Genomic DNA, 15,041 nt, shown 5'->3' on the forward strand with positions numbered 1-15,041 from the left:
CTGGGTTTTAAATCAGCCACCACCAAACCAGGAGATGAGAGGTCAGAGACTGCTTTAAATGAGGAATAGCTGGAGCAGCTAAAGCCACTAGGAAAACAGAGGACTCAGAAGCAGGACCTGTGTGCAAATCTCAAGAGATTTATTCCACCGATTAAAGATGCCACCCCTGTGGGTGGTTCAGAGACCAAGAGTAGAAGTTAGAAGTAGATCAGCTTCAGATGAGGGAGACTGTCCCATCACTTGGGAGAGTACAGCCACAGAATGGTCTGCAGAGCTGTGCCTTCCCTATGGGAGACAGGCTCAGGGGTCCTGCTGAGGGATTCCCTCAAGGAAGGTCCCTCATTCCTGAGAGTCTGTCAGGTGCAATAAGAATTTTAACAGCCACACTGTATGCACATCACTGCCTGAGGGGAATGAACAGCAACCACAGACATTAAAGTCAAGGTCAATATGTAGATCTACATACTGTGGGGTCGGGCTCCAAATTCCTTAATAGGACACCCCATAGCACAAGAGTTAATAACAAGAATCAACAAATGGGACTTAACTCAAACTAAAAAGTTTTTTCTCAGCAAGAGAAACAATAAGAGAGGTAAATAGGGAGCCTACATCCTGGGAACAAATCTTTACTCCTCACACTTCAGATAGAGCACTAATATCCAGAGTATATAAAGAACTCAAAAAATTAAACAATAAGAAAACAAATAACCCAATCAACAAATGGGCCAAGGACCTGAACAGACACTTCTCAGAGGAGGACATACAATCAATCAACAAGTACATGAAAAAATGCTCACCATCTCTAGCAGTCAGAGAAATGCAAATCAAAACCACCCTAAGATACCATCTCACTCCAGTAAGATTGGCAGCCATTATGAAGTCAAACAACAACAAGTGCTGGCGAGGATGTGGGGAAAAGGGTACACTTGTACATTGCTGGTGGGGCTGCAAATTGGTGCGGCCAATTTGGAAAGCAGTATGGAGATTCCTGGGAAAGCTGGGAATGGAACCACCATTTGACCCAGCTATTCCCCTTCTTGGACTATTCCCCAAAGACCTTAAAAGAGCGTACTATAGGGACACTGCTACAACGATGTTCATAGCAGCACAATTCACAATAGCTAGACTGTGGAACCAACCTAGATGCCCTTCAATAGATGAATGGATAAAAAAAATGTGGCATTTGTACACAATGGAGTATTACTCTGCACTAAAAAATGACAAAATCATGGAATTTGCAGGGAAATGGATGGCACTAGAGCAGATTATGCTAAGTGAAGCTAGCCAATCCCTAAAAAACAAATTCCAAATGTCATCTTTGATATAAGGAGAGCAACTAAGAACAGAATAGGGAGGAAGAGCATGAGAAGAAGATCATCATTAAACAGGGATGAGAGGGGGGAGGGAAAGAGAGAAGGGAAATTGCATGGTAAAGGAAAGAGAGCCTTCCTTTACAAAATTACATATAAGAGGAAGTGAGGGGAAAGGGGAAAAAAAACAAGAGACAGAAATGAATTACAGTAGATGGGGTAGAGAGAGAAGATGGGAGGGGAGGGGAGGGGAGGGGGGATAGTAGAGGATAGGAAAGGCAGCAGAATACAACAGACACTAGTATGGCAGTATGTAAAAAAGTGGATGTGTAACGATGTGATTCTGCAATCTGTATATGGGGTAAAAATGGGAGTTCATAATCTGCTTGAATCAAATGTATGAAATATGATATGTTAAGAGCTTTGTAATGTTTTGAACAACTAATAAAAAAAATTTTAAAAAAATAAAAAATAAAAGTGGGAGAGGACAAAAATAAATAAATAAATAAAATAGTATACAGACTTAGTATAGGAATATTAAAGTACAGTTAAGCAATAAATCAATAAAATAAAACAAAGTAAAATCATCCATATGATTCCCCAATTGTAATAAACTTTTCCAACCGTTTTTCTTTGTATCTGTTTATGTATTTTACCCATGAAAAGAGAGTAATATTCATGTTATTTTAAAGCCTGTTTTTTTCACTGATGTCTTATGTCATAAAATTCTTTCATGTTTAAAAAAAAAATAATAAAGTCAAGGTCAAAACGGTATCAGAGGGGCGGGGGTTGTGGTTTAAGTGGTAGAGCACTTGCCTAGCACGCCTGGGGCACTGGGTTCGATCTTCAGCATCGCATAAAAATAAAATAAAGATATTGTGTGCACCTAGAACTAAAGGATAAATATTTTAAAAATTAAATAAATAAAAACAGGGCTGGGGTTGTGGCTTAGTGGAGAGCGCTCACCTAGCATGTGCAAGGGCCTGGGTTCGATCCTCAGCACCACGTAAAAATAAATAACAAAATAAAGGTATTGTGTACAACTAAAAAAAATATTAAAAAACAAACAACAACAGTATCAGAGCAGTGAGAATTAAGTACCTCTGAATTCTGAGATTTAATATACAAAAATGGGATTTATGCTCTCTAAAAATATGTCTATTTTAAAAGAAAGAATCAAAAAAAGGGGTAAGAAAGGCACCTCTGGACTCTGAGGAGTCTCTCCTGAGACAGGCACAGTATTGTCACCCACCAGCAGTATTGCTGAGTGCCAGCTCCTTCCCAGGGATGCGAGCCACGTTTCCCATACGGCCTGGAAGCTCTTGCCACGGTACGCAAGCCTTCCCAATTCTCTCTTGTCCCCTGGAGTGATACCACACTCTCCTGGACCCCTGTTTCCTCAGATTCCTCCTTCTCTCCTCTCAGGACCTCTCCATCTGATTCCCTACCTGCCTTTCCACATCGCAAGCCCAGGCGGGAAAGCTTTCTCCAACTCAGGCCTCCCTCTTGAGCGCCAGAGCCATTAGGAGCCACAGCCACATGCACCCACTCACTCAGAACTGAATGCACCACCATATCCCAGACCTGCCCTCACCTGTTTCTCCCTCAGAGGACAGCCCACCCAAGCACCAAGCACCAAGCTTCAAGCACCAAGCTTCAAGCACCAAGCCAGAGCTCAAGAGTACCTCCATTTCTCCTTTCCTTGCTCTCTGAATGTAATCAGGCTCCAAGGTCTTAGGTGCTGGCTCCTTAAAAGTCTCTTGCCTTGGTCATCCATCTACTCTGGAGGCCTCTCTCTAATGCAGGCCAGCTGGCTTTAATGCCCTCTACCTCTAGTCACCTCTCCAGCTCTGTCTTGGCACTTTGTAAGCTTCAAACCCTGCAATGGCCTTGGCTAAAATCTAAGCTCCCAGCCTCGGTTTACAAGGCCCTTCCTGCTCTAACTCCTTTTAACTCCTCAGTTGTTTCTTGACTTCTTCCAGCCAGACCAGCTGTTTGGCTTCTCTCTCACCCTGGACCTTTAAGTCTTGTCCACTTCTGCCTTGGAGCCCTCTCTAATCCCTTCCCCTTACTGAGGAGTCAGGTTCCTTTGCCTGGGCTCCCATGGCACCTAGCCCCGTGGCACACATCCCACTGCACCTAAATGCCACTTCACGTTGCCTTCTCCACCTGGCACCCTCAGCACTTGGTGTAACCTGCCACAGAGAAAGAAATGCCATCGCTGCACTTGCAAAATCAACCACCTCATTCCGGCGTTCCGCACCGCTATAACAACGAGGGAGTCAGGGACCACACGGGACAGCAACACACCAGGAGCCCAGCTGAGGGCAACTCACGTTTTTGTGAGGAATGACATGTGGGATGTACTGCAGGATCAACTGTGCCCGTTTTCGGTCCTTATCGAGTTCCTGGAAGAGCACACTAGGCTTGAGATCCCTTAAGAAGAAAGACAGGTCTGGGGTTATGAAAACCGTACACTAGTGCAGGGTTCACAAACCACAGCATGCAGGCCAAGCTGGCTGCCTGCCTTTGTAAAGTTCTGTGGGAGCAGCACGTACTGCCTATGGCTGCCTCATGCTGCAAGAGCAGAGGTAGCAGCTGCAACAGAGACGTGAGTCCACAGGGCCTAGAGCCATTTGTCCCTCTATGCCAAAGTCTGCGAAGCTTTGCTCTAGTACCAGAGCTGCAATGGTAACCTAAAAGTTGATGCATCACTGAGAAAAATGCGGACATGCTCTTAAGTTTAGCTGCTGCTGGAGGACTGCTGCCTCGCGCCCTCCCCCATCCAAACCCTCAAAGCACTTTTTACCACCCCATTGTTTAGGGCAGCTGAAGACCCTCTCGTCCCAGTCTGAATAAGAAACAGCAGCCGAATGTGATCTGGCTTTGTTGCCATTAATTAACTGATCCTCCTGGTGTAACAGAAGTAGCTGCTGGGGTGTGTCCTGACAGGAGCTTTACAGAACAGCAGCTCTTTCCACAGATGAATGGCCAACATGGAGGAGAAAGAAAAGGCCCTCCATCCTGGAACAGGAGTGGCAAGTGCTCGGGCACCTGCTGTGTGTGTGTGTGTGTGTGTGTGTGTGTGTGTGTGAGAGAGAGAGACTGTAAGACAGACAGACAGAAATGGAGGCCCCTGGCTGCTGTGAGCCTCCCCCCAGCCCCTGGCCCCATGGTGCTCACTTTCGAAGCCAGTGGTCCTCAGGGGCGAAGCGGCGGCGGCAGTCCCGCTCGTAGAGCACCATCAGCCACCCATGCACAGACTGGAACAGCTCCAAGGTCTCGCCCTTGGCGTTCTCTGCAGGACAACAAACAGGAGAGTCACACTCGCAGGAGAAGGGTCAGAGCTGGAGGACCTGGAGGACGGGGAGGATGGCTTGTTTCTTGCGGTCTCCAGCAAACCTGACCTCTCTTGCTCTGAATTTCTACAGAATGAAAGGAATAAAAAGGTCCCTGGGAAGGTCCTAAGTAGACGTCTGCAGGGCCTTGGTGTCTCAGACCCTCATGCTGGCTCTCACTAGTCACTGTCCAAAGGTCCTTTGCACTGAACACCTGGGAACACCACAGGAGGGGGCGCTCATCGGCAGTGTGAACTGGCACGCATTGCTTTTGCTTCCTCTCTTAAAGAGGTCTTAGTAAGAGAGAAAACTTCCAGCTTTGTGAATAAATTAGGTCTTTTGGAGTGATACTGGGGAATGAATCTGGGATGCTCTATCACTAAGCCACACTCTCTGCCCTTTTTATTTTTTTAAACAGGGTCTCGCTATATTTCTGAGGTTGTCATCAAACTTGTGGTTCTCCTGCCTCAGCCTCGCAAGTTGCTGGGATTACAGGTGTGAGCTACCATGCCTGGCTTAAATGTGAATTTTTATTAACTCTGGTACATAATAAACCAAAACCTCCCTGGGCACCTCCACCTTACCTACAATTCCATCCCAGATCATCTTAAACACGAAGGAATTCAGGAAAGAGGAGATGGTGACCAGCTCTTCTAGTTTGAATGAAATCTGTTCTTCATAAACTTCAATGTCATCAAGGATCCTAAATCAGACAAAATTATTTAGCATTTCCCAGAGAAAGGGAAAGAAATAAGATCTTTCTGCTTATCAGACAAAATAATCAGTTTAAGAAATAAGTTCTAACTTTCAGAGACACTTCCTGTAAAGTTAAAATGATCTAATGTCTAAGACGGGCTCCAAAGACACTGGAAGAGGAGGGCAGGGAGGGGTTCGGATGAAGCAAAACTGGCCATGAGCTAAAGCTGGTGATGGCCGTGAGAGTTCGTCATTGTTTCTACTTTCTATTTATTTGAAACTGTCTATACTAAAAATCTAAAATACGATTAAAGGGGAAAAAAAGCCCCACTCTTGCATTTTTTCTTTCTTACAAGGAACTGGCTGTGACACTTCCTTCCTTCATGCCTAAATGCCTGCCTCAATGTGCCAAATTCCTGTCTGATATGAAGGGCTCTTGACTGAGCGTCTGTTCCTCCTCAGGAAGTCTGCAGAGCTTCATTCCACATTGAGGACAGACACTAGTGGTACTTATTAAGTATAGGTGAGTGAAAGAATGCTTGAAAGAATAAATGGATGAATGAACACGAGACACAGTTCTAAATGAAACTTTACTAAAACCACTCCATGCACCTTCAGAATGTGACTTACTATCAGGTTACCCTGTGCTCAGTGACTGACCATTAAGGGTGTCTTTCCTGGTCCTTACAGACACTGCTCTCACCTCCACCTGCGCACTCAGCCTCCTCATGTTGCCCAAACTGCCACCTACGAGTCCCCTAACCCTTCCTGCTATGGTCTTCTAGGCTGAACTTCATTGCTTGAGGTCCAGTCTATATTAAGAGAACGTGGGATTAGAGGAATGCCAAGGATACCAGGAGACACAAAAGCTTGAACAGTCAAGGAACTGGATGAGCCTCTTATTAGTTCTCCACTCACGTCTAGTGCTGTACTACCTGACACTCCTTTTCTCATTTGCTCTTTCAGGTTGGTAATAGTGTCTCCATGCTCCTAGGGAGGCTCACAGAGGTTAGGCAACCTTCCCAGGACTAGTTAGGTAACAATAACAGCCGACACACACTGAGCTTCTCCTCTGTGCCAGGGACTGTGTGATGCACTTGGCATTGATTACTCTTAATCCTCACAGAAATGCCTACATGTATACATGAGGAAAATCAGTAGCAGAGAGATTGAATTCCTTGATCCCTTGCCCAGGGTATCCTAGTAAATTGCTGAGCCAGATTTTGCTCCCTGGTTGACTCTGGAATTTTCCATTAATCTAACTAGTATAGTAAATAAACAGTGGAGCTATGATTTGAACCCATCTCCAGGAGACCCCAGAGTTCACACTTGGGGGTCCCACCCAGCTGTCCTGAAAGGATGAGAACTAACAACTGCTGCACACCCCATGCATGCTGCCTGCTTTGTCAATGTTTTCTTGTCTACATTTTTTTGGTGTGTTCTTGCTGTGTCATCTAGGTGGTCTTGACCTCCTGGGCTCAAGTGATTCTCCTGCCTCAGCCTCCCAAATAGCTGTGACTACAGGCATATGCCCCCATGCCTGGCTCTTGTCTAATGCTTATACTGACCCTGCCACGCAGGCCCAGATGTATGCAGTGATCCTATCAGCAGGTTCCTTGCCTCCTGACATTGTAGTTTGGTGTCCTGAATCCTAGGAAAGTATTCCGCCCCCCAGCAGTCAACCTACGTGATGAGGTGCCGAGAACAGTCACAGAACAGCATCAGCATGGCCAAGAGCTGCTTGGACTCTTCAGTGTCATTGTTCAGGCATTCCAAGAAGAGCTTTAACCCTCCGTGGGGCCCCAGCTCACAGATAAACGCCCACAGTTTGGGCAGCAGGTCATCAAGGTAAGTGAGACCTGGAAAAGGATAGAGAAACCCAAGCTTCAGGTGGGGGCTCCATCTGGTCTGATATTTCTCCTTCCATTGGGAAAAGGAAACACTTAAGCTATTAGTGAATATTTACTGTGCATGAGAAGAAGGTGCAATCAGGAAAGCAGTGTCGCCCTGAGAATCACAATGATAGTAACAGCCAACGTTTAATGGTGCTTCCTGAGTGCAGATAACAGGCTCAACACTTTGCACGCATCGTCTCCTTTCTGCCTGTGAAGTCCAGTGTCATCTTTGTTTCATAAGGGAGGAAACCGAAGCACAGCCAGGTTAAATAATTTGCCCAAAATCACAGCCAGCAAGTGTCAGAGCCAAGAAAAGAACCCAGGTCTGATTTAGCAATTATATTTTAAATCAGGGATCAGCAAGGTTTTTTTCTGGAAAGGGCTAGAGAGTAAATATTTTTAGGTTTTATAGGCCAGATGGCCTCTGTTGAGACAAATAAAATTTAGCAGTTTAATTGAGCAAAGAACAACTGGCACATGGGGCAGGCCACAGGACCAGAAGAGCTTCAGAAAGCTCTGCTTTGAAAGCAGGCAGGCAGGCAGGATTTATTACGACTCAGCTATTCCTTATGTGAACACCTTCTGATCAGTTGGCTGCTGTGGTTGAATGAAGATTGTAGCTATGATTGGCTTAGAATCAGCAATTTGTTATCAAAGTATTTTCCCAAGTCAGGCTTTCCGTTAGTTTATATATTAATTTAGGGTATGTACGGTTCAATGTATGGTGGCCTCCTCTGGCCAAGTTTTAGTTCAACAGTCACAGCTACTCAATGCTACTGCTATAGCACCACAGCAGTTGATATTACACAAATGAATGGATTTGGTGGTGTTCTAATAAAAGTTTATTTACAATTTACAGGCTCACCCACATTTAGCAAAGTTCTCCTCCCATCAACTTCTATTCCTCTACATTACAAATAAGAAAGCACTGAATGACTGTAGCAGAGACACTCTGAAATACCGCACAAAATCAACTCAAGGGAAGCAAAAGGTGAAGCAGAGGACGTTCTAAGTCTGCTTTCCCAGGCCTACATCACTAGTATATTTTAATTCCAATAACGCAGCTAGTGACTTAGAAAGTCTGGATCTAAAATTCTAGGACCCTGAATATATGGTGTTTTCTCAGAAATGCAGTCACCTACACTGGAGCCCTTATAATGCCTCTCATTTTACAGGGCACTGTCTATAATTTAGTTTGAATAAAGGGCTATTTGGGGAGGATACAAGAGCCTGGGGAGGGTGTGGGGTTCCATCAATGCTATTTTAGGATGCTGAGAGGTGAACTGAAGGAACTGTACAGGAGTCAAAGAAATGTACCCTCAAGTGAGTTACTATTCTTAAAGGTTTGACCTTACACTTGCAAGGGAAGGATGGTATTGTTATAAAGAAACCTTTAAAAAGTAAAAGTTCCTTGACCAGGTTAGTGGTTATATAGGTACCTAGCTTATAATTCGTTTTTAGGTAGCCCAGGTTATTCACACCAAAGAACACAGGAACCTCACAGGTTAAAAATAAAGAAACAGTAAGTAATTATACTATAGAGGTCATAAATATGCTCCTCCTGGGCAAAAGGAGAAAAACAGCTATCCTCACATTCCATGATGGGACTCATGGTGTAGACTAAAACACAGCCTCGTATACTGACTCAACAGGGCTGCATCCTGGGCAGCTGAGACAGAAGTGGGGAAGCTGTGCCCACAGAGTGGTGTCAGGAGCTCCAGGACCTCAGGGCATGTGGGGAAGAGGAACAAAGGTGCTTCATAAAGTAGGAGAATAGAAAAACAACATGGTCAACATAACAAATGTTACTTTCTATAATCTGATTTAAGATGTGTACAGCTAAACCAACAGACCGAATGTCATTCATACACTTTAGACTAGATTATTTTTATTCTTGAAAATGTGTATTTTCATATTAGCCAAGAAACCTTAGTTTTGGATTCTCTCACTTGGGAAAATGAGCTTAGTTGTGAGCTCATCTTAAAAGCTGGACATGGATGGTAACCTTGAAATCCTCTCACCCAGAATGCTCCCAAGCCCTCAGGTGCTGTGCGGCCAGGCAGGGTCTGGAACCTGCAGAAAGCCTTCATTCCATCCCTCCGCTGATGGCCCCCCACTGTCCTCAAAGGTCTCTGGACACCTCTGCCTGCAGGCCCAGCCAGCAGCTCACACTTGCCACAGCCCAGCACGACTTCCAACTTTCCGCAGTCCTCACCCCCGCTGCCCTGTTCCATGCTTCCCCAGCTCTGCAAATGGTGTTGCCATCCACACAGGCAGCACCTTTGGAATCTTTGGTCCTCATGCATCAAGTCCAGTCCCCCAGTAGGACCCACAGAGGTCCCTCTCCAGCACACCTGCTTCCATCTTTACCACCACCACTAGGCCAGAGTACTTGACCACAATGACCTCGGCCTCAGGGGGTATTTGCCCATGTTTGGAGACATGTTTGGCTGTCACAACTGGGGAGGAAGGTGCTGCTGGGCCAGGGGCTGGTGAGCATCCTATGATGAATGACAGCCCCTACGACAAAGATCATCCAGCCCCGAATATCAATGATACTGAGGCAGGAAAACCCAGTCCTAGCCCAAGCCAGCATCAAGCCTTTTCATTTTCATAGAGCCAATTTTATACAGTCGACTTTTGGGTACTGCTGGTCTCCCCAATGCTAGAATATGATTCCCTCAGGGACAGAGACCTTGGCTGTCTTGTTCACCTCTGTATCCTCAGTGCTTTGCACATATAAGTGCTCTATAAGTATTTGAAGAATGAATAAAATGTATGAAAGCCAGAAGCAGCAGCAACTTAAGATTTTAAAAAGTCATACAGTGCAGCAGAGAAGTTCTGATTCTGCTGCAGTTTCCAGTTTTCATGGCTCACAAGGACCCTCTGGACTTGTGGTTCTGATGTACACTAACGAACCCCTCAAAGCCCTTGCTGCTCTGTGCTCACAAAGCACTTTCTTCCTTGCTCAGGTAGAAAATAAAGTGTTGAGCGTCCCCATGCAATGAGGTATCATGCAGCCAATAAAAATGAGGTTTTTGAAGAGTTGTTGACATGATAAAATGTTTGTAAAATGATTAATGGAAAAGGAAGGATAAAATATATCAGTTTCAATATATTTATAACTTATGTATGACATGCTTGGGCATGAATTGTGGGATTAGGAGTGGTATTTTTCCTGTCTCCCTACGTTTTCTAGTTTGTTTTTTTTTTGAATTTTTTTAATATTTTATTTTTTAGTTTTCGGTGGACACAACATCTTTATTTTATTTTTATGTGGTGCTGAGGATCAAACCCAGAGCCCCGCGCATGCCAGGTGAGCGCGCTACCGCTTGAGCCACATCCCCAGCCCCTCGTTTTCTAGTTTTCTACTCAGAAAAAAATAACATTTTAAAAGTTGTACTTCATAACTAAAATAAGAGCCAGGTGACAGGAACAAAATGGAAGTGCTATTACTAGGACTGGCTTGAGCTATTTAACCACGGTGTACCAATCTCTAGGAAGAAAAAACTCAGAAACACCCTCCTTCAAAAATCTATCTTCTGTATCAGGAAGCCAGGAAAGAAAATCAACTTTTTCTAAGAAAACTTGTCTAGCAAATTGGCGAAATGGAAGCAGCAGACTTGGGCCTCCAAACCTGTGAGAATCTGCAGGCGGATCTGGGTAAGCGTGGTCAGCGAAGTCTGGTAGAGGACACAGATGTTGCAGACCTGCTGAACCTCTGCAGAGTCAACACGTTTGCCCCCAACAGGCCTGAGGATATTCCGAACTGATGCAGACTTCTGAAACGCACGCTTGAGGAGACCTGGCACGGAGAAGAGCACTGTGAGCAGAAGCTCAGCCATCTGCCAAACCCCACCTGGTCAAGGGAACAGCATTTTGACAAAATTCCAACTGTACAGCAGGGCCAGGAAGTAGGGCTGGTGCTTGGACCCAAGACATTTCTCTGGGATAACTTAGAAAAACATTAATTATTGGATTTTAGGTATAACCCAAATACCTCCTCAGAACATCAAAAAATTTCTCAGATTAAGCCAGGTATACTCAACTCTGAATATACCACAGGATTCTTTGACTTCTGGTGCCAATTTTATACAGCTTCTTTCAGAAGCTGCAAAAGGAAAAGTTCAGAGGACTATATGAGGGGAAGAGGGTGCAGGGTAGGGGGCCAGCTGAGTTTGAATTTTCTGAGCTTTGGGAGGGAAGTGAGGAGTAACCTCCTCAAGTGCTGACATTTGGTTCTGAACAGTATTTTACTTTGTTAAGCCTTCCCATTTACATCCTGCTGAAGTTATATCTACTGAGCCTGTGCCCACTAACTAGCTACAAGACACGGATGTGCAGTGCATGGGAGGCAGAAGAAAAGCCACCCCGAACTGAGAAACTGCTGTGGGCAAGTAACTTTAAAACAGCTCTATGTCCCCTAAGATATGGCTCCTTTCCCTCTTCTGGCAATATGAAAGTTCAAAGGGTCTGCAAGACCCCGTTCTCTCTGGCTACTAGAAGATTCACAGCCAAACTGAAGTGGCCCTCATGGAATGTGTACCTGTGAACATTCTTCTACATACCGTTACCTAGTTATATTTCCCTGGCCCTTGCTTTCCATTTGTACAGGGTTCCTGGGACTGTTCTGCTAAATGTGGACCTGACTTGAGCAGCTTCAGGACCTCTGTGGGAGAAGATAGAACACCCCCAACACAGAGCATCCCCCTGCGCAGAAGCAGGGGCTGCCTTCTGGCCCAGCAGAGCCCTGGCCACTCACTCTTCACTGGGAGAACGTTCTGTGGGGACGCCGGCTGGGTGGGGGCTGGCTCCTGGTGCTCCAACAGCTTCTTGCTTAGGATGTCACTGAAGAAGATGCGGATGAGAGGCACGCCCCACAGGAATTGCAGCTGTTTGGTGATCAAATACATCGACTCATTGAGGCTAGGGGAGAGCAAGAGAATAGTGCATTAGTGCCTCTGCTGGCCAGGACGGGCCTGCTCAGCTCCCCTCAAGGCCATGCTCTTGACGTGTAGCTCAGGCCTAGACTTGACAAAGCAGAAAATTAAAAAAAAAAAAAAAAAAGTGGATCCCATAAACCATCACCAAGGTCCAAGTGTGGTGAAGGCACTGAACCTTGTCTGTCACTACACCCAAACCTGTGCTGCCATCAGCATTACTGCTTCTCCAGGTCCCCAGGTCCACACGCCATGGTCATCTTGGACATCCACCACCCAGTAGGCAAAAGCTACCTCAAGCAGCTGCACTGCCTGCTTCCTCCGGGCTGGCTGCAGCCAGCGGCTTCACATCCAGCAGACATGACACCCGAGTGCTCCCTTGCCTCTGGAGCTTCTGTCCCCACTTCAGGCTTCACCCCAGCACCACCCCACGCCTGTCATCTACTGGCATGCCCCTGCCACTCAAGACCCTAAGACGGCTCCTACCACAGCGTCATGGAGGTGACAGCCACCAGTCACTGGGCATCCGCCAAGCCAAGCAGTGGGCACACGTCACCTTGTTCAGTCCTTTAAGACAGCCCTAATGGATGGACTGTGATCCCCCCCCCATCTCTGATGAAGAAACTGAGGTGAGGCAAGTTGTTCAAAGGCCCTCAGAGAAGAGCAGTGGCCACCAGTGGCTCTCCGCCCGCACCTCTCCCGGAACAGCCTCCAGGCTCCAGGCTCCAGGCACAGGTGCCTCGCTGCCCAGGTGGGCTGTTGGGGCAGGTTCCTCGGCAACGGTCATTTTAACTAGTCAGGACTCAAAAATACCACTCAGGCACAAGGAAGAGGGAGCCCTTCTCTGGGACCTCAGTTTTCTGCCTCAAGAGTATCTGCCATGGACACCATGCAGGGGTGGACATCACGCAGGGGTGGACACCTGAGAGGAAAGAGCTGAGCCCAGGCACTCTCTCCACGTTTGAGATGCTCCCTTCTTGATCTCTAGTCTTCTACTCTAGTGTTCCTAAGGTTTTTGAGTTTGTTTGTTTTCAGTGCTGGGGATTCAACCCAGGGACTTGGGCACACTAGGAAAATGTTCCACCACTGAGCCGTACCCCCAGCCCTGCTTTTGAGTTAATTTAAAATTTTTAAATTCATATTTCAATGTCTTGAAAAGCAGATGATTTTATCCCTTTAAGTCATTTGTCTTGTTTCAGCATCTCCAAAATATGGCTGTCTAGTAAATCAATAAAAGTGATATTGAAAAAGAAAAACTATTGATAAGATTCATAAATTTTTAATGAAAAGGACAAAATGCAAAATCATATGATCTCATTTTTATACAAAACTATTGATGTAGGTAAACATTAAACAGATGTTTGTTCAGGTCATCTTTGGATAGTGAGATTATGGGATGTTTTGTTCTCATGATGGTATCCCTGTCTTGTTCAATAAACACATCTTATTTTTTAGTAAGAAGCAAAACAGAAGCCAACAGACAGAAGGAAGGAGGGGAGGTGACGTGGAGAGAGCCAGAAGGCAGTGCTGTGTCTCCAGGACTTACCCATAATCCACAGACTGGGAGAACCAGCCAAGGACAGGGTGCCAGTGGGTCAGGTTGGATTTCTTCTGGGACACGTACTTCTGACAGTAGCACAGCATCTGGGTGAGCAAGCTCACAAAGCCGTCCGTCTCCTCCTCCAGCACTCGGGGGCTGAGGGAGCCCAACTGCAGGAGGTTGCCTATGAAGAGAGAAGGCCAAGTGAGAAGGGACAGACAGAAGCACTTCGGTGCCTCCTAGTCCTGCTCTCTGTCTGTGGCTCGGGCAGCCCTGCTGCATGTGCAGGAAGATTCCAGGGAAGGGCTCTTGCCAGTGCCGGGAGCTGCAGTGTGGAGGCCAGAAATAGGCCAACCTGACTTCAAATTCTGGCTCTGCACAGGTGAGCTGTGTGGCTCTCGACTGCCTCTCCTTTGTCTCATCATCTCTAAGACTAGAACATGGTCTCCTCTCTATGAAGACTACGTGACGTAACGACAGACGTCGTGCACACAGAGGCACACGATAGTTAGTTAGGGGTACACTTTAATATCATACTAATATTTAAAAATCAAGAGAGAGCCAAGAAATGACAGTAACTGAATGTCCTGGGGAAATCGCTGTTCTCCAAGGTTTTGCAGAGTTCCTCATTATCACTGTGTGAAGACTTGTACAGGATATTCCCAATAAAATTTGGCCCCAAGGACCTTTTCCTATGTAAATTTCTTCTCGTCAGGCAACGTGAATCATGCATCTCCACTGTTTCCAAGTGCTTCCATCCACAAACCCCTTCTCCATTTGCAGTGAAGCACTGGAGAGCAGGTGACGAGGCACAACTCGCCCTAAGCCCTGCCTGAGTACGGCCTCCCTTCTCTCTGGAGGTAAGACCCACAGAGGCAATTCACCATATTTTCATTTTTTCCTTGGAAAGTCCAGGGCTGAAATCCAAGGTTCGCTTACGGTCACCTACCTAGCTTACTAGGGATATGTTCCGTGTGATTTTTAACTTTACATGAATTTAAATTTTAACCTGCTGCATTTGTGTACATGCTTTTTATGGTAATCATGTCTAGTTGTTACTAAGTTACACCCAGGCTTCCCTTGATGGCCAGCACCAGTTAAACCCCACTGCTGTGGGGCACTCACCCATCAGGCACAGTGTGTGGCAGCCTTCTAAACTTTCACAAATGTCCCGGCATCGGTCTCTGTCTCTTAAAAATATGATGAATTTGCGAAGCATGTCATGAGATTCTAAAACAGTGAGACGCTGTAAACAATGGCAAACAGTTAAAGTGAAAACTGCAAGGAAATTTCCCAGCACAGCATGAGCTTGATCACACGCA

At 46.0% G+C, this 15,041-nt stretch overlaps 1 protein-coding gene across 7 annotated transcripts in view; it reads right to left on the reverse strand.

Annotated features, from left to right (window-relative positions):
* Ube3b (ubiquitin protein ligase E3B) overlaps positions 1 to 15,041 on the reverse strand; it is a 52,031-nt gene that overhangs the window by 22,126 nt on the left and 14,864 nt on the right. For all 7 annotated transcript variants that reach the window (XM_027923222.3, XM_071617208.1, XM_071617207.1 and 4 more), the window contains 8 exons: positions 14,845 to 14,965; positions 13,726 to 13,903; positions 12,002 to 12,165; positions 10,877 to 11,044; positions 7,032 to 7,203; positions 5,233 to 5,351; positions 4,494 to 4,608; positions 3,647 to 3,746 (listed from right to left, as the gene is read on the reverse strand). In XM_027923222.3, coding sequence (XP_027779023.1) covers positions 3,647 to 3,746; positions 4,494 to 4,608; positions 5,233 to 5,351; positions 7,032 to 7,203; positions 10,877 to 11,044; positions 12,002 to 12,165; positions 13,726 to 13,903; positions 14,845 to 14,965 — 1,137 coding nt within the window. The remainder of the gene's footprint in view (positions 1 to 3,646; positions 3,747 to 4,493; positions 4,609 to 5,232; positions 5,352 to 7,031; positions 7,204 to 10,876; positions 11,045 to 12,001; positions 12,166 to 13,725; positions 13,904 to 14,844; positions 14,966 to 15,041) is intronic.

This window comes from Marmota flaviventris, chromosome 1 (genome assembly GCF_047511675.1).
Source record: "Marmota flaviventris isolate mMarFla1 chromosome 1, mMarFla1.hap1, whole genome shotgun sequence".
NCBI lineage: Eukaryota > Metazoa > Chordata > Mammalia > Rodentia > Sciuridae > Marmota > Marmota flaviventris.